The 25,209-nt window shown below is 40.7% G+C and overlaps 1 protein-coding gene across 1 annotated transcript in view; it reads left to right on the plus strand.

Annotated features, from left to right (window-relative positions):
- Positions 1-20,262: 20,262 nt before the first annotated feature.
- Positions 20,263-25,209, plus strand: part of SHQ1 (SHQ1, H/ACA ribonucleoprotein assembly factor) — a 102,352-nt gene continuing 97,405 nt past the window's right edge. The window contains exon 1 of the mRNA XM_055558505.1: positions 20,263-21,708. Coding sequence (XP_055414480.1) covers positions 21,389-21,708 — 320 coding nt within the window. The 5' untranslated portion in view covers positions 20,263-21,388. The remainder of the gene's footprint in view (positions 21,709-25,209) is intronic.

Here is a 25,209-nt window from a genome sequence, read left to right on the forward strand (position 1 = left end):
GTACAATAACCTGCACTTGAGTGCAGGTTATTAGTAATTAGTAATAGCGGCTTTATTAGTAACTGTGAGAACTTATAGGCAACCAAAATGTCCCTCAGCAGGTGATGGACAAATAAACGGTGGTGCATCTGTCACTTTGGGTGATAATGGTGTGCCAGTGTGTATTCATCAGGTGAAAGCATGTACCCCTCTGGTGCTGAGATGTTGGTGGAGAGAAGGCTGTGTACTTGAGGAAGCAGTAAGTGTGTCAGAATTCTCTGTACTTTCCCTTCAATTTTACCGTGAACCCAAAAATATTTCTTTTAAAAAATCTATTTTTCTTTTTAAAAAACAAGCAGGTAAAGGATTTTTCATGCAAGTGCTCTGACTCTATTGTCTGTGTTGTTAACCATGCCCCTCCACCCCCTGCCCCATACATATGTACATATACATATGTATACATATATGCAGAGGATACTGTATATATGTAGCTTGAGCAAAGAGAAGGGTGTAAAGTGATCTGTACAAGATGGTAGCCAGTAAGTACCTCAGTGGAGAGGAGAGGAGGCTTAGGGTCATGTCTATTTCAGTCAGAAGGAGCAGAAGAGAATCTGACTAACTATGGCTTTTCAAGCTTTAATGGGTGGACACATCTGGAGCTCTTGTTAAATGTAGATATCAATGTCGTATATCTGAGCCATGACCCTAGAGTCTGTATTTCTAATAAGCTGTTAAACATTGCTCCTGCTGCTGGTGGTGATTCAACATTTTGAGCAAAGGCTTGAATAATAAAGATGTCTTTATCTTACGGAGTAAGAAACCCAGAACAGATGGAGGACAGGGTTGGAAGGAAATGTTTTCACTGAAAACCTGCTGTGAACATTCTTGTATTTGTCCTCTGGTGAGCATGGGAATATGTGTATGTTGGATATATATATTAGGAGGTAAATTGCTGTGTTGCAAGGTAGGCATAAGCTTAGCTTTAATGGATGCTACCCAACAGTTTTTCCTTGTGATTGTATCAACTGACACACACCTACCTGCAACACGTGAGAGTTCCTTCTGCTAAACATTCTCTCCAAGTGTTTTGTTTTTTTCATTTTAACCACTCTGGAGACTGTGTAGTGGTATTTCAATGTGGTTTTAATTTGCATTTCCCTGAGCACTAATGAAGTTAGCATCTTTTCATGTATGCACTGGCCAATTAGACCTCTTATTTTATGAAATTTCTGGTCCAGTTTTTGCTCATTTTTCTGTTGAGTTGCCTTTGATTGATTTGTGCTGCTGCTGCTGCTAAGTCACTTCAGTCGTGTCCAACTCTGTGCGACCCCATAGACGGCAGCCCACGAGGCTCTGCCATCCCTGGGATTCTCCAGGCAAGAACACTGGAGTGGGTTGCCATTTCCTTCTCCAATGCATGAAAGTGAAAAGTGAAAGTGAAGTCGCTCAGTCGTGTCCGACTCTTAGCGACCCCATGGACTGCAGCCCACCAGGCTCCTCCATCCATGGGATTTTCCAGGCAAGAATACTGGAGTGGGAATCTGCATAAACAAACCTTATCAATAAATATAGTTTCATTTTAAAATGTAAATCTTTGGCTCCCTTGGCATTTATTCTGGGTGAGTTTGGGCCCAACGTTATTTTGTCTTCATATGGTTTTCTCAACACTTAAACTGCACAGTCATCTTTCCCCATCAATTCTAGATGCCACCTTGGACATGTGCTGCATCCCTAGGTGTATTTTTGGATATCTTGGCATTTTCTATCCCATTCTGCTTCTCTGTCTCCCATGTTAGCATGCAGTTTTATTTCCTTAGAATGATGGCACATTTACATATTTAGCAGGATGAGTTCCATTGTTTTAGAGCTTCCCAGGCCATTCTTATTTATTTTTCCATATGAACTCAGAACTAGCTTTCTCATTCTAAAATTCAAAAAAAGCTTTATTGGTATTAATAAAAATTTATAAATTAACTTACAATGAATTAACATTTCCACGATATTGTTTTCCCAGTGGAGTATAATTAAATGTCCCTTATTGGTTCAGTTGCTCCCCTGGAGAATGGAACAGCTACCCACTTCAGTATTCTGGCCCGGAGAATTCCATGAACTGTATAGTCCATGGGGTTGAAAAGAGTTGGACATGACTGAGTGACTTTCACTTTCTTATTGGTTCAAATGTTATTTGGTATCCTGGGAGGATGCATAGACTTCTCTTGATATGTGTCACTGACCTGGTGGGAAAACAAGGAAAATCTCTGAAGCCAAGAAACTGTAAGAAGGTAAGAAACTCAAGAGATTATTCAGCATTGTAGTGAAATTTTTCTTTGGACGGGAAATAAAACCTAGAACTTAAACAAGTTGTGAAGTTAGAATGGGGACATTTGAATAAACTGGGTTCCCCAAAGAGTGACTCTGGGACTCTAACAGTCAAAGCTATATAAGGCAACACTCAACTGAGTGATAGTGTTCTATCAGGTCCATCCCTAGAATTCTCAGGGTCTGGGGTGAGACTAAAATCAGAGAACCACCATTATAGCACAGGGAACTCTACTCAACATTCTGTAATAACCTATTTGGGGAAAGAATTTGAAAAAGAATAGATGCATGTATATGTATAAGTGATTCACTTTGCTATACACCTGAAACTAACACAATATTGTTAATCAACTACCATTACTGTTTAGTCACTAAGTTGTGCCTGACTCTTTTGCAACCCCATGGACTGTAGCCTGCTGGGCTCCTCTGTCCATGGGATTTTCCAGGCAAGAATACTGGAGTGGGTTGCCATTTCCTTCTCAAGGAGATCCTCCCAACCCAGGGATCAAACCACATCTCCTGCATTGCAGGCAGATTCTTTACTGCTGAGTCACCTGGGAATCCCCCACTCCAATATAATATAAAAGTTAAAAAAAAAAAAATGGAGACCCACCTATCCTTTGCTTAAATATTTACAGGTCAAACTAACCACTGTCAAATAGCATATGTTCTATGTTCCTGCATGACAAATGTATTTTGATAGCAACCTTCAAGTCCAGGAGGAACTTCAAGATTTCTACACATATGCTTGGAGGTGGTGGAGTGCAAGTCCCTAGCCCCAGTCTTGAGCTCATCCCCTCTTCCCTCTACCTGTACCCACATACCCAAGCTTCATCCACTCTCCTGCAAATACCTGCCTTTTGGCCACCCTCCAGCCTAAGGGCATGTATGCTAGGGGCAGTTTGTCTTCAGGAGGATCACTCAGCAAAGAGGCCCGCACCAAGATAGGGCTCAGGACCCTTTAGATAGGGAATTGCAGAGTCTTGGATATCCAGGGTATATTCCAGGCCGAGGAGGAGCCAGGGCTTTGCATGGGCTCTGCCTGAGAAGGGCCAGAGTGGGACCCAATAAAACAGGGGGCCTAGCAGGAGCCATTAGATCCAAGGTTTGAGGATAGTAGAGGTCTGTCTACTAGGAATGTCTCAGCAGAAACTGTAACAGACTGTACAGCTATGACATAGGACTTTGGATGCCTCGGTAGATGCTGGTGTGGAGAGACAACTGTGTCTGAGGACCATTCAGGACTGGACACCTGCGTATGTCTGAACAGACACAACTCCAAGGTTCAGATGCTTCCTCAGGCTCACCCCATTCTACTCAGTTCTGTGATTCTTGGAAAACTTCCTAGAGGTAAAATGACACCTTGGGGTGAACTAGGGAGGTAGAGAAAAACCTGAACCCCTCGAGTCTACTCCAAAGAGATTGAGGAAAAACTCTGAAGTGACTGAGTTGACCACAAATTGATTTGGCAAACTGCTGCTAGACAAAGAAATTAAATTCAGACAAAGAAGAATCAAAGTTACATTTTTTCACACCTGAGTTGTGTGCATTGAAAGTTCATACCTAATACAGCTTGTACTGGTGCTTCTTGGGTTCACTAGGGTTTTAAGATCCATCTAATTTTTTAAAATTAATCTTTTTTTTTAATTAATTTATTTTTAAATTGAAGGATAATTGCTTTACAGAATTTTGTTGTTTTTGGTCAAACATCAACATGAATCAGCCATGGGTGTGCATATGTCCCCCTGGAGGGTGTTTCGGAAGGCATTTCCCTAGTGATTGTACGTGGCTAGTTGTTCATTTTTTTTTTTTTTATTTTATTTTTAAACTTTACATAATTGTATTAGTTTTGCCAAATATCACAATGAATCCGCCACAGGTATACATGTGTTCCCCATCCTGAACCCTCCTCCCTCCTCCCTCCCCATACCATCCCTCTGGGTCGTCCCAGTGCACCAGCCCTAAGCATCCAGTATCGTGCATCGAACCTGGACTGGCAACTCATTTCATACATGATATTTTACATGTTTCAATGCCATTCTCCCAAATCTTCCCACCCTCTCCCTCTCTCACAGAGTCCATAAGACTGTTCTATACATCAGTGTCTCTTTTGCTGTCTTGTACACAGGGTTATTGTTACCATCTTTCTAAATTCCATATATTTGCGTTAGTATACTATATCGGTGTTTTTCTTTCTGGCTTACTTCACTCTGTATAATAGGCTCCAGTTTCATCCACCTCATTAGAACTGATTCAAATGTATTCTTTTTAATGGCTGAGTAATACTCCATTGTGTATATGTACCACTGCTTTCTTATCCATTCATCTGCTGATGGACATCTAGGTTGCTTCCATGTCCTGGCTATTATAAACAGTGCTGTGATGAACATTGGGGTACACGTGTCTCTTTCCCTTCTGGTTTCCTCAGTGTGTATGCCCAGCAGTGGGATTGCTGGGTCATAAGGCAGTTCTATTTCCAGTTTTTTAAGGAATCTCCACACTGTTCTCCATAGTGGCTGTACTAGTTTGCATTCCCACCAACAGTGTAAGAGGGTTCCCTTTTCTCCACACCCTCTCCAGCATTTATTACTTGTAGACTTTTGGACCGCAGCCATTCTGACTTAAAATTAATCTTTATTGCAATATAGTTGCTTTACAATTTTATGTTAGTTTCTTCTGTACAGCAAAATGAATCAGTCATACATATACATATATTCCCCTCTCTTTTGGATTTCTTTCCCATTCAGGTCACTGCAGTGCATTAAGTAGAGTTTGCTGTGCTATACAGGATGTTCTTACTAGTTACCTATATTTTATACATACTATCAATAACGTGAAAGTGAAAGTCGCTCAGCTGTGTCCGACTCTTTGCAACGCCATGGACTATAGAGTCCATGGAATTCTCCAGGCCAGAATACTGGAGTGGGTAGCTTTTCCTTTCTCCAGGGGATCTTCCCAACCCAGGGATCACACCGGCTGAGCCACGAGGAAAGCCCATCAGTGGTGTGTATATGTCAATCCCAATCTCCCAATTCCTCCCACTTCCCCCTTCCTCCCTTGGTATACAAATATTTGTTCTCTACATCTGTGTCTCTATTTCTGCTTGCAAATAAGGTCATCTATACCATTTTATACTCTGGCCACCTGATGCAAAGAACTGACTCATTGGAAAAGATCCCAGTGCTGGGAAAGATTGAAGACAGGAGGAGAAGGGGATGACAGAGGATGAGATGGTTGATTGGCATCACTGACTGGATGGATATGAGTTTGAGCAAGCTCCGGGAGTTCATGATGGACAGGGAAGCCTGGCATGCTGCAGTCCATGGGGTTGCAGATTCGGACACAACTGAGCCACTGAACTGAACTGATACCATTTTTTTCTAGATTCCACACATATGCATTAATATACAATATTTGTTTTTCTCTGACTTCACTCTATAGATAGTCTCTAGGTCTGTCCATGACTTTACAAATAACCCAAGATCCATCTACTTTTTAGGACAACCTGACTCACAGTTCATGCCCCTCTCATCACAGGAACAGGGGAAGAAGCTCAGAACTCTGGTATGAATAGAACGTGGTGGTCCTGTGGGGGATTGCATGATGATTGACAACATGGGACCAGAGGGGACTATTGATATATGGATTACAAATAAGTCACTTCAAGGTCACTTCAACCAGTAGTTCTCTTGGTGAAATCAGAAAAAAATTTTGCTATTTAAGTGTGTGAATTTTATCCAAATTTTCAGTGTATACATATTAAATAAAGTTAGACTTCTGAGAATTTTTGCTGTGAAACTGGACAGTATGAAACAAGATAACGTTGAAGGAAGACCGCCCGAGGCCAGGGGCATTGGCCGGGAGGACCAACCCCACGCCGTGGCTGCACGGGCACAGGAGGGCCAAGAGGAGCTATCTCACGTTGAAGGTCAGGAAGGGCGGCGGTGAGGAGATACCCCTCGTCCAAGGTAAGGAGCATTGGCTGCGCTTTGCTGGAACAAGAGATACCCCATGCCCAAGGTAAGAGAAACCCAAGTAAGATGGTAGATGTTGCAAGAGGGCATCAGAGGGCAGACACACTGAAACCATACTCACAGAAAACTAGTCAATCTAATCACACTAGGACCACAGCCTTGTCTAACTCAAAGAAACTAAGCCATGCCTGTGGGGCAACCCAAGACGGGCGGGTCATGGTGGAGAGATCTGACAGAATGTGGTCCACTGGAGAAGGGAATGGCAAACCACTTCAGTATTCTTGCCTTGAGAACCCCATGAGCAGTATGAAAAGGCAAAATGATAGGATACTGAAAGAGAAACTCCCCAGGTCAGTAGGTGCTCAATATGCTACTGGAGATCAGTGGAGAAATAACTCCAGAAAGAATGAAGGGATGGAGCCAAAGCAAAAACAATGCCCAGCTGTGAATGTGACTGGTGATAGAAGCAAGGTCTGATGCTGTAAAGAGCAATATTGCATAGGAACCTGGAATGTCAGGTCCATGAATCAAGGCAAATTGGAAGTGGTCAAACAAGAGATGGCAAGAGTGAATGTCGACATTCTAGGAATCAGCGAACTAAAATGGACTGGAATGGGTGAATTTAACTCAGATGACCATTATATCTACTACTGCAGGCAGGAATCCCTCAGAAGAAATGGAGTAGCCATCATGGTCAACAAAAGAGTTCAAAATGCAGTACTTGGATGCAATCTCAAAAACGACAGAATGATCTCTGTTCGTTTCCAAGGCAAACCATTCAATATCACAGTAATCCAAGTCTATGCCCCAACCAGTAACGCTGAAGAAGCTGAAGTTGAACAGTTCTATGAAGACCTACAAGACCTTTTAGAACTAACACCCAAAAAAGATGTCCTTTTCATTATAGGAGACTGGAATGCAAAAGTAGGAGGTCAAGAAACACCTGGAGTAACAGGCAAATTTGGCTTTGGAATACAGAATGAAGCAGGGCAAAGACTAGTAGAGTTTTGCCAAGAAAATGCACTGGTCATAACAAACACCCTCTTCCAACAACACAAGAGAAGACTCTATACATGGACATCACCAGATGGTCAACACTGAAATCAGATTGATTATATTCTTTGCAGCCAAAGATGGAGAAGTTCTATACAGTCAGCAAAAACAAGACCAGGAGCTTACTGTGGCTCAGACCATGAACTCCTGATTGCCAAATTCAGACTTAAATTGAAGAAAGTAGGGAAAACCACTAGACCATTCAGGTATGACCTAAATCAAATCCCTTATGATTATACAGTGGAAGTGAGAAATAGATTTAAGGGCCTAGATCTGACAGATAGAGTGCCTGATGAGCTATGGAATGAGGTTTGTGACATTGTACAGGAGACAGGGATCAAGACCATCCCCATGGAAAAAAAATGCAACAAAGCAAAATGGCTGTCTGGGGAGGCCTTACAAATAGCTGTGAAAAGAAGAGAAGTGAAAAGCAAAGGAGAAAAGGAAAGATATAAACTTCTGAATGCAGAGTTCCAAAGAATAGCAAGAAGAGATAAGAAAGCCTTCTTCAGCGATCAATGCAAAGAAATAGAGGAAAACAACAGAATGGGAAAGACTAGAGATCTCTTCAAAAAAATCAGAGATACCAAAGGAACATTTCATGCAAAGATGGGCTCAATAAAGGACAGAAATGGTATGGACCTAACAGAAGCAGAAGATATTAAGAAGAGATGGCAAGAATACACAGAAGAACTGTACAAAAAAGATCTTCACGACCCAGATAATCACGATGGTGTGATCACTGACCTCGAGCCAGACATCCTGGAATGTGAAGTCAAGTGGGCCTTAGAAAGCATCACTATGAACAAAGCTAGCGGAGGTGATGGAATTCCAGTTGAGCTATTCCAAATCCTGAAAGATGATGCTGTGAAAGTGCTGTACTCAATATGCCAGCCAATTTGGAAAACTCAGCAGTGGCCACAGAACTGGAAAAGGTCAGTTTCATTCCAATCCCAAAGAAAGGCAATGCCAAAGAATGCTCAAACTACTGCACAATTGCACTCATCTCACACGCTAGTAAAGTAATGCTTAAAATTCTCCAAGCCAGGCTTCAGCAATATGTGAACCGTGAACTTCCTGATGTTCAAGCTGGTTTTAGAAAAGGCAGAGGAACCAGAGATCAAATTGCCAACATCCGCTGGATCATGGAAAAAGCAAGAGAGTTCCAGAAAAACATCTATTTCTGCTTTATTGACTATGCCAAAGCCTTTGACTGTGTGGATCACAATAAACTGTGGAAAATTCTGAAAGAGATGGGAATACCAGACCACCTGATCTGCCTCTTGAGAAGCCTGTATGCAGGTCAGGAAGCAACAGTTAGAACTGGACATGGAACAACAGACTGGTTCCAAATAGGAAAAGGAGTTCGTCAAGGCTGTATATTGTCACCCTGTTTATTTAACAGGGTACATCATGAGAAACACTCGACTGAAGAAACACAAGCTGGAATCAAGATTTCCAGGAGAAATATCAATAACCTCAGATATGCAGATGACACCACCCTTATGGCAGAAAGTGAAGAGGAACTCAAAAGCCTCTTGATGAAAGTGAAAGTGGAGAGTGAAAAAGTTGGCTTAAAGCTCAACATTCAGAAAACGAAGATCATGGCATCTGGTCCCATCACTTCATGGGAAATAGATGGGGAAACAGTGGAAACAGTGTCAGACTTTATTTTTCTGGGCTCCAAAATTACTGCAGATGGTGACTGCAGCCACGAAATTGAGAGACGCTTACTCCTTGGAAGGAAAGTTATGACCAACCTAGATAGCATATTCAAAAGCAGAGACATTACTTTGCCAACAAAGGTCCGGCTAGTCAAGGCTATGGTTTTTCCTGTGGTCATGTATGGATGTGAGAGTTGATCTGTGAAGAAGGCTGAGCACCGAAGAATTGATGCTTTTGAACTGTGGTGTTGGAGAAGACCCTTGAGAGTCCCTTGGACTGCAAGGAGATCCAACCAGTCCATTCTGAAGGAGATCAGCCCTGGGATTTCTTTGGAAGGAATGATGCTAAAGCTGAAACTCCAGTACTTTGGCCACCTCATGCAAAGAGTTGACTCATTGGAAAAGACTCTGATGCTGGGAGGGATTGAGGGCAAGAGGAGAAGGGGACGACAGAGGATAAGATGGCTGGATGCCATCACTGACTCAATGGACAAGAGTCTGAGTGAACTCCGGGAGTTGGTGATGGACAGGGAGGCCTGGTGTGCCACAATTCATGGGGTCGCAAAGAGTTGGAGACGACTGAGCGACTGATCTGAATGCTGCTCTGTATTATCATGCTCCAGTCAGTTCTGATTACAGCAAGATGGTACTGGCACTTGAAGTCATGTGATGACATAGAGTAGAAACCTAAGAAATGATTCTTGACAGTGTTCATCTGTACTGTGAATTAAAGAATGCTTTTTAAGTCAGTGTGGAAGGATGGCTTTGGGGTAAACAAGTGCCAAAATACTTTCAGAATGGACTACAAAGTTGAATATTAACAATCAACCATAAACAGCTGAAAGAAAACAGAAGTAAATAGTTTCATGAATTTAGTTTGAAGACAGATTTTGTGAGCATAGCCAAAGTCATTCTTGTTTATAATGGCCAAGAAATTGGATGTAACTGAATTATATAATCACTGAAATAAAATTTTTATCAAATCAGATAAATAAATAATGATACATTGATTCAATATAATGTAGTCACATAGAAAGGTTTTTCATGACATAATTAATTTTAAAATGAGCTATCAGAAAAGTATGTACTGTTTAACTTATTATAAGAAAAAACTCTACATAATACTTAGCTAAAAAGTGTAAAACATTAATACTCTGGTTATCTCTCAATGGTGAATTTATATTTTTCCTGTTTTTCTGTATTTTCTTATTTAAATAAGCAATCTCCACAAAACTCCCAAAACTTCTGTGAGACTTCTCCCTACTAACCAGTCTTTACTACTTTTAAGTTTAAAATTAGTGGAAGCAGAATTATTCACAGTAGTCAAAAAGTGGATCCAAGCCAAATGTCCACTATAATAGATAAACTAAAACAGTATATCCATACGATGGAATACTATTCAGCAATAAAAAGGAATTAGCTACTGATTCACATTACGGGATGGATAAACTTCAAAAAAATGCTATGTGAAGGAAGCCAGACACAAAGGGCCACTTATTGTATGGTCCTATTTACCTGAAATATCCAGAAAGGCAAATCTATAGAGACAAAAGTAAATTATTTCTGATCTGCAGCTCCAGGCAGGAAGAAGGGTTAACTGTAAATGCACAGAGAGATTTTGTTGCAGGGAACAGAAATATTCCGGAAGTGGATTAAGGTGATGATTGCTCAACTCAGTAATAAAAAACGCTGACTGGTACACTTAAAACAGAGTGAATTTCATGAAATGTAATTTATGCCTCAAAAAAGTTTTTTAAAAAAACTTTAATGGAAAATTTGGTGAAAGTTCAGAAACTAAAAGATTTAGAGGTTTTGTTGTATTCTGGTGTTAACGTGAAAGAAGAGGATGAAGAAAAAGTGATTAGAGACTTCACAACTGCAAAGGAGAGAATCTGGCTTTATACACCATGGTTATCTGTCCAGATATTTAGGATGGATATGGTTTTTTGTTTTGATGCCAGGGAAGAAAGCTTATCTAGATTTAGATACAAAAAAATCATGATTCTATTTCCTTAACCAACTGTGGGTTCCTGGAGAAAAGAAACTAAGTCCTAGCCTTGAGTATTAACTTTTGCCACCAATCTGCTATGTGACCTTCTCCCAATCACTTCATTTTTCTGAATTTCAGTTTCTTTATCTTACAGAAGTGTGAGTTGTACTAAATGGTTCTTGTAGCCCTGTTCAGCTGCAGAATTCTTTTCCTGGGCATTCACCCCTCCCAAGGATTGCCCTAGACTCTTATCTAGTTCTAATGCTTGTTGCTTCAGTTTCTGTATCCTCCACATCAGATAAAGTGACCTGGTTCCACCCCATTTATCTGTATTTTTTCCCCTGGGAGCCTTTGCTCAGGCCCCAGACTTATCAGAAACGAGATTTTTCTAATGGTTCAACCCCCTACACATTTCTCTATCTCTGGATCTCTCTGACTGGATTTCTACACTTGATTGTCTTTCATTGCCATTCTGTTTATCCCCTGCTGCATTGCAAAACCTCCCTCAAACATAACAATTTGAAACAAACAATCATTTTCTTAGGCTGAAAATTTTGTGAGTCAGAAATTAGGGCAGGCACAGTGGGGATGGCTTGTCTCTCTTCTGATGTAACTGGGGCCTCAGCTAGGGTGGCTCAAATCCTGGAGGGGGCTGGGATGGGACTGTAAGCTTCGAGCTGTGTTTCTGGTTAACAGCAAGATTTCTCTGTTATTCTTCATGTGGTATCTGCTGAGGCTTAGATGTCCAAGACGGCTTCTTCACTCTTGAAAATGGTACCTGGGCTGGGATGGCAGAGGCAGTCACTGCTGGCCACACAGCCTCTCCAAGTGGCAGGTTGGGCTTCCCCACAGCATGGTGATCTCAGGGGTAGCTAGATTTCTTGCACGGTGGCTGGCTTCCTTTAGAGCATGTGTTTCAATAGTCCGGTTGGAAGTGGCAAGGTTTTTTTATGACCTGGCTTTCCAAGGTGACACCTGGCAGTGTTACCACTGGTACCACAGGGCCAACCCAGCTTCACACTCAGGGCTGGGAAGATGCAGCTTTGGAAACTGGCTACTGCAATTGCTAATTCTTCTGTGTTTCATTTTCACAACTAGAGTCTAAATTATTTGAAGTTAGAGATCATTTCTTTCATCTTGTATTATCTCTTCTCTCTCTTCCTCCTAGATCACCAAGAACAGAAACATGTGTTTTATAGATGGTGGACTAAAGGTGGGATAAACTCAGAGGTCCCAATCCTGACTGTGTTACTCATAAGCCATGAGACCCAGAAAGTCACTCAACCTCTTTAAGTCCAAGTTTTCTCATGAATAAAATGAAGGCACTGGTAATATAAAGTCTGTTTCCTCCCAGAGCTGAAATAATGACATTGTTTGCAAAACACTTAGAAAAATGGCTCATATAAGCAACCAATAAATTTATTGTTGATTAAATTTATACCATAAGTTTATGATAACTTGGGGGCAGTATTACCTAGAGGCAAAGAAAAGAGCATAAGCATTATTTTCCAGGATGAAAAAAAAGATTCCATAAGCTGTGATAATGAAGGCAACAGGTTCTGTTCTCACTGGCTGGAGACCTCTGATGCCAGGAAGACAGAAATTTAAATTTTCTTATTTCTTCATGTTTTACATAAAGAGAGAAGGCAGTTAACTGGCTACAAATTATGATTTTCAAAAATCACCATAAAAATGTTGTTAACTACTGAAGTGACAAAGCAAGATGAGTGTAAATAAACAAAACCCCTAAGGAAAAATATTGATTTGAAGCAGAGAAAATGTCAATGTAGGAAAAAGAAGTGTAAGTAGAAATTAAGGGATGAATGAACACTTAGAAATGTTGCAAAAACCGGAGTGCAGAATGGAGAAAAGCCAAGGGAGAAGATTGGGAGAAGGTTTCAAGGCTATGTCTTGATTATGCACCATTGACAATAACATAATTACTACCTACATTCCAAATGCCATGGCCTCTGGTTGAAAAGGATGTACTTTTATTTAGGAAAAAGATAATTAACATGAACTCCCCTGGGAAAATAACATAAAATTATCCAGTTATGCTACTTCAACTTTACAGAGAAATACTTATACCAACTTCATAGAGAAGTACTTATAATGAATTTACAATAGACATAATCAACAGAAATTGTTTCAAATTGCAGGGGACTTATTTTCCTCCTCCTTAGAGCTCATAGTTTAGCTTAGTGTTTTCTTCAGAAGGTTAGTTTTCTTCTGAGTGACTGCAATAATCAAAAGGCATTCAGGAAGAAAGAGAGTCTTGGCAACAGTTTTTAAAAAATATTGGCAAATTCATGGCTTCCAGACCCCTTGGTGAAGGAACACCAGGAAATGACACTGCAGAAAAATCAAGGAGGCTGTTGAGTTAATTTTAAGAATGTTGATATTGAAAGTAAAGTGGGCACTCCAGTCTATTTGGAAGAGTAGACCTGTGGCATGAACAGCATCTTATACTAGGGCTCCTGGGAACAGACTCTAAGAAGGACCACTGAGTGCAGATGGTTTTGGAGGGGGTGCTCTTTGGAGACCCACCTGCAAAGAGAAAGAGGCACAGGACAGAGGCCCACAGTTACTCAACCAAGGCCTCTGCCAATTCTGCAGGGAGCCCTGGAGCAGGGATGGCTTTCAGTTACTTCTCCCATCTGAGGTAGGGAACCCAGGACCTTTATATCCTGCATTAGCCTCATGGAAGTGGGTAACTTTGGACGAGGCACTACTCCGCAGTCAAGGACAATGCCCTCTGAAGGACACAACTGCGAGCCATCAGCAGTCTATATTCCCAGCATCCAGGCATGAGTCATCACTTCTGATCATTTTCTAGTCATGCACAGGATTTATTTTATTATATATTGATAAATTTCTACAGTAAGTTGCTTAATCTTATATATGTGTATGGCTCTCTGAATTTTCCATATGTATATATATCCACATAATTCTCAGCCAAATCAAGCTATAGATTAAATATTCAGCACCCAGCAGGCTTTCTCACACCTCCTCCCAGTCAGTAACCATCCCCTCAAAAGTAATACTGTTCTCACATCTATGATCATGGATTAAGTTTTGCCTGTTTTGAACTTCATATAAATGGAAATATCTAGTATGAACTCTTTTGATTCTAGTCTTTTTTCCCCTGACATATAAATGTTCTTTAATAACTCTCTTATCTGCTTGATTTTATTACTTAAAAAGGCAGAGGGTATCTGTTTTTTGGATTTTTTTAAACTTTTCACCTTTTTTAAAAATTGAAATTTTGTTGATTTATAGTACTGTGTTAGTTTCAGGTGTATAGCAAAGTGGTTCGTATATATTTGTTCTTTTTTCAGATTTGTTTCCATTTTAGATTATTAAAAGATATTGAATATAGTTGCTATACAGTAGATCCTTGTTGTTTATCTATTTTATACATACAAGTGTGTATCCATTAGTTTCAAATGGTTCCTAATTTATCTCCCTTCTTTTACTTTTCAGTAACTCTGTTTGTTTTCTACGTCTGTGAGTCTACTTCTGTTTTGTGAATAAGTTCATTTATGTCATTATTTTTTAGTTTCCACATATAAGTAATGCCACATATTTGTCTTTATCTTACTTAGTATGAAAATCCCTAGGTCCATTCATGTTGTTGCAAATGGCATTATTTTATTCTTTTGCTGTGGGTCAGTGGTAAAGAATCCACCTGCCAATGTAGGAGGTACAGGTTTGATCCCTGGGTGGAGGTGATCCCTTGGAAAAGGAAATGGAAACCCACTCCGGTATTCTTGCCTGGGAAATCCCATGGGCAGAGAAGCCTGGCAGGTTACAGTCCATGGGATCTCAAAAGAGTTAGACACAACTTTGTGACTAAATAACAATACTCCATCTTCTTTTGGATCTGGTCTTTTTAGCTTAACATGCCTATGTGATTCTACATGTTGTGTATAGCTATAGTCCATTATTTCTTATTTCTGCTTAGCAATATTGAGTAAGTATACCACAATTTGTCTACTCTTGATGGGCACTTGAATTGTATCTAGTGTAGCCTGTAATGGATAATACATCTCTGAACTTTCCTGTGCCTGTCTCTTAATGGACAATTACCACTCATTTCTGTTATGTATCAAAGAGAGGAATTGTAGGGTGCTAGGGCATACATATGTTTAGTTCTAGTAATACTGCCAAACAATTTTTTAAGGTTCACTTCAGTTCAGTTCAGTTGCTCAGTCGTGTCCGACTCTTTGCGACCCCATGGACTGCAGCATGCCAGGTCTCCCTGTCCATTAACAACTCCTGGAGTTTACTCAAACTCATGTCCATAGAGCTGGTGATGCCATCCAACCACCTCATCCTCTGTCGTCCCCTTCTCCTCCTGCCTTCAATCTTTTCCAGCATCAGGGTCTTTTCAAATGAGTCAGCTCTTTGCATCAGGTGGCCAAAGTATTGGAGTTTCAGCTTCAGCATCAGTCCTTCCAATGAATATTCAGGACTGATTTCCTTTAGAATGAACTGGTTGGATCTCCTTGCTGTTCAAGGGACTCTTGTCCAAGGTAGTTGTACCAATTTACAATCCCATCACAGTCTTTGCTGCCAAAAGAGGTACATTTAAATGATTTCTGCATGAAGGACTAAAAACACGTTCTCTGTGAATTAAGGAAAAGATCAGTTCTGTTAAAGATAGTTGGATTATAAGAACTTTAAAAAGAGTAACATAAAAACTTGTATCATGTATTCTCTGTAGATATTGTAGATAACTTTTCTCCAGCAGTTTTGAAGGACTGTAAGGAATGGTAAGAGGTTCCTCAAGCTGTATACATAGGTCAGGTACCCTCAACCTATTCCCTAGAAGTAGAGCCTGAGACAGAGATTCCGATGCATGTGACTTACTGTGAGGGTATTACTCAGGAGAAATCTGTAAGGAAGGAAGTGAAGGAAAGCGAAAGGGGAGAAGCTGAGCAAAGATGTGGGCTCAGGGAAAATTTGCCCTTAAGAATTCTGGGGTGTAAGCCACACTGGAGTCATCTGCCCTTTAAGGCAGTCTTCTGTACTCCATAATAATCCTCATGGTTGTGGATCTGGGGTAGGTGGTGGCGGCGGCGATAGTTACTTCTGGGAGTCTTCCATCAATCTAGGGCAGTCATTCTCAACTATGGCCTATTTGGTCTCCGAAGAGACATTTGGCAAAGTCTGGAGATATTTGTGGTTGTCACAATAGCAGGGTTGGTATTGGAATTGAGAAATAAGAGGTCAGGGATGCTGCTAAACATCTCACAATATGCAGGCGGGCTCCCCACAACAAAGAATTAGTTGGCCCCAAATACCTGAGGTGGAGAAACCCTGAACTAAGGAAAATCTTTGGAGAAGAGGTCATCCCAAATGTTTGTGGCCAGTTACAGATGGGCCTCCTGGGTCCATAAAGAACACCTGGGCAGGGCATCAAAACAGTACCTTCCGTAGATGTCTTTTATATATATGACAGAAAACAATAAAAGAAGCTCAAAGTGCAATTTGGTTAGCATTTTCCCCGTGGTCTGTATTTCATCAAATGGAATGGGACTAGCATCTTGGAATGTATGTTGCTAAGCCCTTAGCCAAACCCTGCACAAAAAAAATGTCAAAACAAAACAAAAAACACCCTAGGATTAGCTGTAACTGTTTTAGGTTTTTTCCAGAACTTTATTGAGCTTGTATACAATTGGAATTGGACTAAGTCTTAACTGAAATACCCATGACTGTGCTCTTTTATTGCTAACACTGTGGTCTTTTAACAGCTGTAACTTGAATAGGCTGAAAGATTGGTGCAAAGATAAAAAATAGTTGTGCTTAACAATGAAGGGGTTTAAAAAACACTGGGCACATCACCAGTGTCCAACTCATGCTCATGTACCCTGTTAAGCCCCCATCCCTTAATCCTCTTTTACAATCCAAGTTTCAGGGCTTCCGTAGTGGCTCAGATTGTAAAGAATCCACCTGCAATGCAGGGAGACCCAGGTTCAATTCCTGGGTTGGGAAGATCCCCTAGAGAAAGGAATGGCTACCTACTTTAGTGTTATTGCCTAGAGAATTTCTTGGACAGAGGAGCCTGGTGGGTTACAGTTCATAGCTTTGCAAAGAGTTGGACATGATTGAGCTGCTAACACTTGCTTGCTTGCTATCCAGGAATTCATCCAAGCCCTCTTAGAAATAGTTTATAGCTCAAAATTGCAAAACTTCAGATTATCTAGTCCCACTGTATATAGAAGGATAGTTGTTTTTCAAACTTCAAAATGAGTTATCTAGTTTGTATTCTAACTTTTGTATTTTTATTCTAGTTTTCTGATCTTTGCTTATGATTCTATTGGTCTCACTTTTTTTCCCCTCTTGAAACAAATCATCACTTTGTTCACTTCTTAAGAATTAACAATAACAGTGATAAATAAGGAAGGTACAGTTATGGTAAAATATTCTTGCCAAAAAACAGTCAAATGAAATACTAGATATAATGCCATGTTGAGTGGAAACAATGACAAAATAAGGTATGATACCATTTTTGTTTAAATTCTCTCTGTACTTTTTATGAGTAGGGAGATACTTTTAATGAATTTTATGAATACACTGAAAGTCATAAAAGATGTATCCCAAAATAATAACAGTGGTTAAAGTGTAGTTTGCAAGTTCTGTATAAGATCCCACCATCTCCCAAAAATGGCTCAGAGAATGAACTAGAGTTATAAACAGCTTATACAGGAAGCTATTTCCAACATAGATTAGACCTCTGTTCTTCATTAACTTTGTCTTACTTGCCTAAGCGCCTGCCACCTTCTGGAAGCAAGGGGGACTTCACCATTAAAAGATTTCTAATAGAATTTTGTAATACAGCTGGAACTGGGATTGTTCTTAGAAAATATTTTTAAATTAACATTTAATGTTGAATCATGTGGATCACAATCAAGTTATTAGACTAGAAGAGGGGCTAATTTAATTCAATCAGAGATGGCAGGTTATATGCATGCTTGTGCATGCTAAGTTGCTTAGGTCTTGTCCAACTCTTTGTAACCCTATGGATTGTAGCCCGCAAGGTTCCTCTGTTCAAGGGATTCTCCAGGCAAGAATACTAGAGTGGGTTGCCATGCCCTCCTCCAAGGGATCTTCCCGACCCAGGGGTCAAACCCAGGTCTCCTGCATTGCAGGCAGATTCTTTACCATCTGAACCATCAGGGAAGCCCAAGAATACTGGAATGGGTAGCCTATCCATTCTCCAGGGGAACTTCCTGACCCAGGAATCGAACTAGCATCTCCTGCATTGCAGGCAGATTCTTTACCCGCTGAGCTACCTGGGAAGACCACCAAACTGATCACAGGAAAAAAGCTATTTTTAAAATAGTGAAAGGCCATCCAAAAATAAGGCTTAAAACAATGGAAAAACAAACCAACCCCTGGCAACTTTGAATGCTCAAAAAAGACGAAAATTTTCATTCTTGTTTTCTTCTCTCCAAAGCAGAGTTAACGTGAAATGTTGAAATGATGTCTTTATTTTCAAGCATTGTCTATATCTAGAAATAAGAATTCAACTGGATCTTTGAACCAATATTGATGTGCCTAAAAAAGTACCCAAGAAAAACAATAAACTAGTGTTGCAGATATTCATTTATAGTGCGATAATGCTCCCCAAGCATTAGAGACATAAAGTAACAGGGTACTTAGAAATGTATATAGAAATCTAAAAATCTCTGCAAGAGTGGCTAGAGGGGTTATTCTTGATGAAGCAGGAGAAATAACCAAAGTCAGACAGCAGTCAAGGGAATTTTTCTGTAATATTCTGTTTTTTAAAAAAGAGAATGAACTTTTCACTTGTGTAATTAACCATTAATTAGAAATCCCAATAGAGTGAACTATGAATTGCAAATAAAGTCATAAATCCCTGTTTTATGTATATATATATATCAATCAGTATTTTGTGATATAGCGAATGCAATATATATTTTGAATAAATACATAACAGCAGCAATGTACCTTATGGTCTGTTTATCTGTATTGCAACAATTTGTCTGTGTTTGTTGCCAAACAAAGAGTAAAACATCCAGGAAGTGCATAGCTCTACTGTGTAAAGTGCTTTCAAATAGACTTTCCTCAGGTGTAGCTTCAGCCTCAGTTAATTCTTTGGCATTAATAATTTAAAAATATTAATCCTTGTGATCTCCAGGAATGAGGTCCCATGGCAGATGTAAAGATTCTTTTTAGAGAAGCTAATTTGGAATGAGCCAGCCAAAGGCCTTTCTCAAGGGATTTTTTGAGGGCTACACTAATTCCATGTTTGCATCACTTCATTTTCATTATAGAGCACCTGTTATTTGTAGGGCTAAATATGGTCTAAAGCAGGAAGACTTGTGCTCACAATGTGAAACAAGCTGGGTAGGAGGTAGTATATTGGGAGCCAACTCTATAGTATTTTAGAGCTTGAGCTCAGGAATCAGACTCACTTGGGTTTCAATTCTCATTGCACCACTCACTAACTGTAATCTTGTGCACACTATGGGGATATGTAATCCCTAGTTCACAGAGCTGTCAGAATGGAAAAATGAGATCATTGTAAAGGATACGGTGCAGTGCTGGCACATAGTGAGTATTCAGTCAATTCAATTAATCCGTCTGCTCCCCAAGGAATGGATGAATGGGCAGAGTACTTTTTAAATTGTTTAACATAAACCTCTTGTCTGTATCAAAACTCTCAGATTTAAGAATGCATTTGAGTCAGTTCTAATGAGGTGGATGAAACTGGAGCCTATTATCAGAGTGAAGTAAGCCAGAAAGAGAAACATCAATACAGTATATTAACGCATATATATATGCAGTTTAGAAAGATGGTAACAATGACCCTATATGCAAGACAGCAAAAGAGACACTGACGTAAAGAACAGACTTTTGGACTATGTGGCAGAAGGTGAGGGTGAGATGATGGCATTGAATAGTATTGAAACATGTATACTACCATATGTAAAATAGATGACCAGTGCAAATTGGATGTATGAAGCAGGGCACCCAATGCTGGTCCTCTGGGACAACCCAGAGGGATAGGGTGGGGAGAGAAGTGGGAGGGGGCTTCAGGATGGTGGGACACATGTACACCCAGGGCTGATTCATGTCAGTGTATGGCAAAACCCACCACAACACTGTAAAGTAATTAGCCTCCAATTAAAATAAACAAACAAACAAAAAACTCTCAGATTTAAGCAGATTGATTTTTATTTTGAATTTTAAATTTTATTTACTCCTATTGATATGCTGAGTCCTAATTAATTTTCAAGACTCATAAAAAGTTGGAGGTTGAAAAGGTTTTTTAGGTTATCTGATCCACTGTCTCCGGAGATGACTTTCACTTGCCTTTCACTGATATTTAAAATCAGGAAATAAAAACATTTCTTGGACTATTTTAGTAACTGGTGGAATAACCGGAAATAAAATGAGAGGGAAGGAAGGCCAAGGGAATATGCAGGGGAGGAGAGAGCCTAGTGGGAGGGGCATTGAGAGAGTATGGCCAGAATAAAAATGAGAAATACAAGGAAGAGAAATAAAAAAGACAGAAAAGAGGACCTCGAATAAGTGTAAGGAGAAAAGTGAGAAAAGGAAAGAGGAGAAAGTACAGAGGCTTTGCTATTCGTCATTGCAGACACTAACACGGTTTAAGAGTCAGATGTTACGGGTTTTGGTAATTGTAAAATGCATGATTGTAAGACATATTGCTTAACCTTTGTGAGTCGTGTTCTTCGGCGTTCGTGGTGTAGAGTAAAAGAGATGAGTGGAATGGACGTTCACTAAACGAGCAAATTCTGTTCAATTAAGGAGTTAGGAAAAGGAGAGAAAGTGGCAGAAACGGACAGAGGGAAAGAGGCATGGAGGGAAAGAGGAGGAGATAGAAATCGGTAGAGAATGGAGAGGGAGAAAGGGGAGTTATCGACAAGGCAAGTGAGAACTAAGGAAAACCACAGTAACGGTGTTTCTGTGGTTTCTGCGGTGTCTGTTCCAACACACCGAGCCTCGACAACTTGCCGGGAACCTTGTTAGAGCTTAACATGCACAAATGCATGCTATCCTCACACCGTCTCTACGAGGCTAGGTTTCTAACCTTATTTTATAGAAGAGATATCTGAAGCATAGAGAGGTTCTGTAACTTTCTCAAAGTCGTAATTCTGGGTATTGGAAAGAAACAATTTAAATGCAGGTTTCACTGCCTGCAAAGCCAATGCTGTTAAAATCATTTCTGCTGCTGCTGCTGCTGCTAAGTCGCTTCAGTCGTGTCCGACTCATAACCCTCAAAGAAGCTTAGTGGCTCTGAGGTGGATTCTTGCCCGGGTTCTTGCAAGTTATGCCCTGGGTTCAATTTCTGCGCACATAGCGTCACTCCTCCGGTCCCTTCTTTCTCTCCTAGCGCACAGCGTCCCGTCTCCATGGAAACCGGCGCGAGGCGGGATTTCCTCTTGCACGCACTTTCACTTCCGCCTAGAGCCGGAAGCACCGTGTCTAACAGCGGGTACCAGCGCGTGGGTACTTTTTGGAGAGTTTCAGTGGCAGGCCCGCGGCGGCTGCGAGAGTGGTCGACTTGGGCGCCCGAGTTCGAGGTGGTGATGCTGACTCCGGCGTTCGATCTTAGCCAGGACCCCGACTTCCTGACTGTTGCCATCCGCGTGCCTTACGCCCGGGTCTCTGAGTTCGATGTCTATTTCGAGGGGGTCGATTTCAAATTCTACGCCAAGCCGTACTTTCTCAGGCGAGTTCCGGGTGTTTGGCTCTGGGAAGAGCATATTTTGGGGATTCATTTATTCATTCATTAGATAACTGCTTATCGAGGGAGGATGAAAGAACGAGGGAGGACTTTAAGGCATCTCGACTGCCTTTTTCCGAGGTACCAGAAGCAGGTGCCGAGGAAGCGAACTCTTTCAGGCTTGCGCTCTGAATGCTGCAGAAGCTTATTGTTTCTTATATCTTCTTACATCCCCGCCTGGAAGAGATTCCGGAGCCACTTTAGAACGCAGAGTTTGGGACCATAATCGCCTTTCCTGTTTTTGTCGTGTCGCCCTAGTTCTTGTCCCTTTTCCTGTTTTCTTTTCGCTCTGCGTTAGTCCTCCTTGTCCCGAGACAGCTTACGCTGCCTTCCCTACTAACCTGTCGGTTTGACTTTTTCAGTCCACGTCCTGTTCCCCGACCTCCTGGCTGACGCTTTCTCTTCCCTGAAATTTTCGCCTTTCTTGGTCCGGCTGATGCCAAAGTCTCCTTCACCTCTTCGTTGTTTGATTCTTCTCTGATTTTACCCCTTCATTGTCGTTGTCATCCCGCAAGCCTCATGGAGGGATCTTCTGCTCTTGTTTGTTTGCATTTTTCTCTCTGCAGAACCTTAACGTCAGTGGTAACAGCTGACCTCTTCTCCCCCTCGTGTGGTGGGGCAAGCAGTGCGTTTAAGTAAAGGATTAAGTGCTTGTGTGCATTATCTCATTTAACCTGGATAGCGATTCTTGGAGATCAATTCAGTTCAGTTCAGTCGCTCAGTCGTGTCCGACTCTGCGATCCCATTGAATCGCAGCACGCTAGGCCTCTGTCCATCACCAGCTCCCGGAGTTCACTCAAACTCATGTCCATCGAGTCGGTGATGCCATCCAGCCATCTCATCCTCTGTCGTCCCCTTCTCCTCCTGCCCTCAATCCCTCCCAGCATCAGAGTTTTTTCCAATGAGTCAACTCTTCACATGAGGTGGCCAAAGTATTGGAGTTTCAACTTTAGCATCAGTCCTTCCAATGAACACCCAGGACTGATCTCCTTTAGAATGGACTGGTTGGATCTTGCAGTTCAAGGGACTCTCAAGAGTCTTCTCCAACACCACAGTTCAAAAGCATCAATTGTTCGGCGCTCAGCTTTCTTCACAGTCCAACTCTCACATCCATACATGACCACTGACCATACAAGACCATAGCCTTTGACTAGACGGACCTTTGTTGGCAAAGTAATGTCTCTGCTTTTGAATATGCTATCTAGGTTGGTCATAACTTCCTTCCAAGGAGTAAGCGTCTTTTAATTTCATGGCTGCAATCACCATCTGCAGTGATTTTGGAGCCCCAAAAAATAAAGTCTGCCATTGTTTCTTTCCACTGTTTCCCCATGAAGTGATGGGACCAGATGCCATGATCTTAGTTTTTGACTTCCCTGGTGGTCCAGTGGTTAAGAATCCTCAGAAATAGGCATCATTATTTAGAAAACATTTTAGAAGACACTGCCATATTATTCTTTCTCAACATTGTCAATACTTTCTTTTCTCCTTTCTACCGAGTGAAAATCCAATCTCCTCATCTTTCTCATTCAAGTGTAGTTCCAGCCTACCCTTCCTGCCCAAGTACATTTCAAGTGTAGACATTCTTCTTGAGTTAAGCTATTAAGTACTTGGCCTGAACCTGTTCTGCTCAGGTATTCCTTTGGCCTTAACTTAATCTACCTACTTGAATATGTTGTATAAAAGAGTGTCTGGATTTATACAAAGTGACCAGGGAAAGCCTGTTTGAAGAGGTGATATTAAAGCCAAAACATGAAGAATGGGAAGAAGATGATGATGTTAGCAAACATTTATTGACATTTTACTCCTCGTTAGTGCTTTATGTGACTCACTTGATTTTAGGACAGTCTTACAAAGTAGGTTTTGTTATATACTCATGTTGCAGATAAGGGCTCAGAGAAAAGATCTTAAATGAGTTAGGATGATAAAATTAAGTAATGTGAAGGAGTTTATAGAGTACTTTTTATACAAATTTATCCATCCTTGAGTAGCAGAGGCTTGGGTGTTGGGCACATACGGGTGTCAGCACATTTATAGTTCTGTGACTTTTGGCAAGTTATTCAGTCTCAGTAAGTTTTCTAGTCTGTTAAGTGGGACTAATATTAGTGATTTTAAAGAGCTGATGTGAGGTTTGAGATAATGCATGTATAATCCTTATTACTGTGCCTGATAATTAACTACATATTTAATAAATGGTAGGCATTATTATTTATTAAGGTAGCATATTGTTGCAATTATCTGCTGCCAATAACCAATCAAACCTGTGTAAAATAACAATCCTTTAACTCCCTCTGTTGATTTTTGTGCCTTAGGAGTTTGGTAAGAGCTTGGCTGAACTGTTCTGGCTTAAGGTCTTTAGTCATGCGTGGCTGGACCTGGGACAGAAAGGGCTAGAGCAGCTGGGGACTTACAGGGTAGGTGAAGGAGAGAATCTCTTTTCATGTGGTCTCAGGACCTCCCTGTGTGGTCTCACTTGTGATTCCTGCAGGGAGTTGCATCCCTACCATGACAGCTGAAATTTTTGAGTAAATATTTCCAGGAGCAAGGCAGAATCCATATCATCTTTTATAACCTAACCTCAGAAATCACAGTGTCACTTCTGCTGTAATGCTTTGTTTCAGGTAAAACAATTCTAGAAGCCCACTCAGTTTTAAGGGGAGGGGACATAGATTGCATTATTGGGAGGAATGATGTGAGATTGGTCATCTTTGGAAATGCAGTTTGCTACAGTATACCAGAGATGAATAAAACCTCACCCCTCTCCTTGAGAAACTGAGTGTATAGCAGGGAAGGCAGATCTGTTAGCAAATACTGTTTTGCCATCATGCATTAAGAATTTAACTCTGTATTTACAAAGAGTTTAGAAGGGAGATGATAATAATAGTTTACATTTTCCGAACGCTTGCCTATTGTACTAGCCACTAAGCTTTTTGTATTATCCTTTCTTTCTCACAGTAACCCTCAGATAGATTCTATTATTTTTCACATTTTATAAATGATGAATATGAACTTTGAAGTTAATTAACTTGTGGTACAAAGAAAGTTACAGAGCTAGTAAATGGCACAACTTGGAATTAAGTCCACAAATGGACTTAATTTAGACTCTGAAGGTAAAGTTCATATTTGTATCCATTGTATAACAAATTTATTCATAACTGAATTTTATGCTAGGTTTAGAAGGGATTTTTGTTGCAAAAATGTGTTATAGCTTCAGGAAACATTAAGATCAAAGGTAAGTAGGGATAAAGCCCTGTACCTTTTGGGGTCTGCTAAGATGGATGATGATGATCATGATGATGGTGTTAGAATAGGGAACAAGAAGGAGGGGGGTGTGGGAGGAAAGTAGGTTCATATTTTAAGTTTGGAGTGGAATGGATCTGGCCTCATATATAGTATGGGTGAATTTAAATTGTCTACCCAATATCAAGCAGTCATGGAAGCTTTCATTGT

The sequence above is a fragment of the Bubalus kerabau genome, chromosome 20 (genome assembly GCF_029407905.1).
Source record: "Bubalus kerabau isolate K-KA32 ecotype Philippines breed swamp buffalo chromosome 20, PCC_UOA_SB_1v2, whole genome shotgun sequence".
NCBI lineage: Eukaryota > Metazoa > Chordata > Mammalia > Artiodactyla > Bovidae > Bubalus > Bubalus kerabau.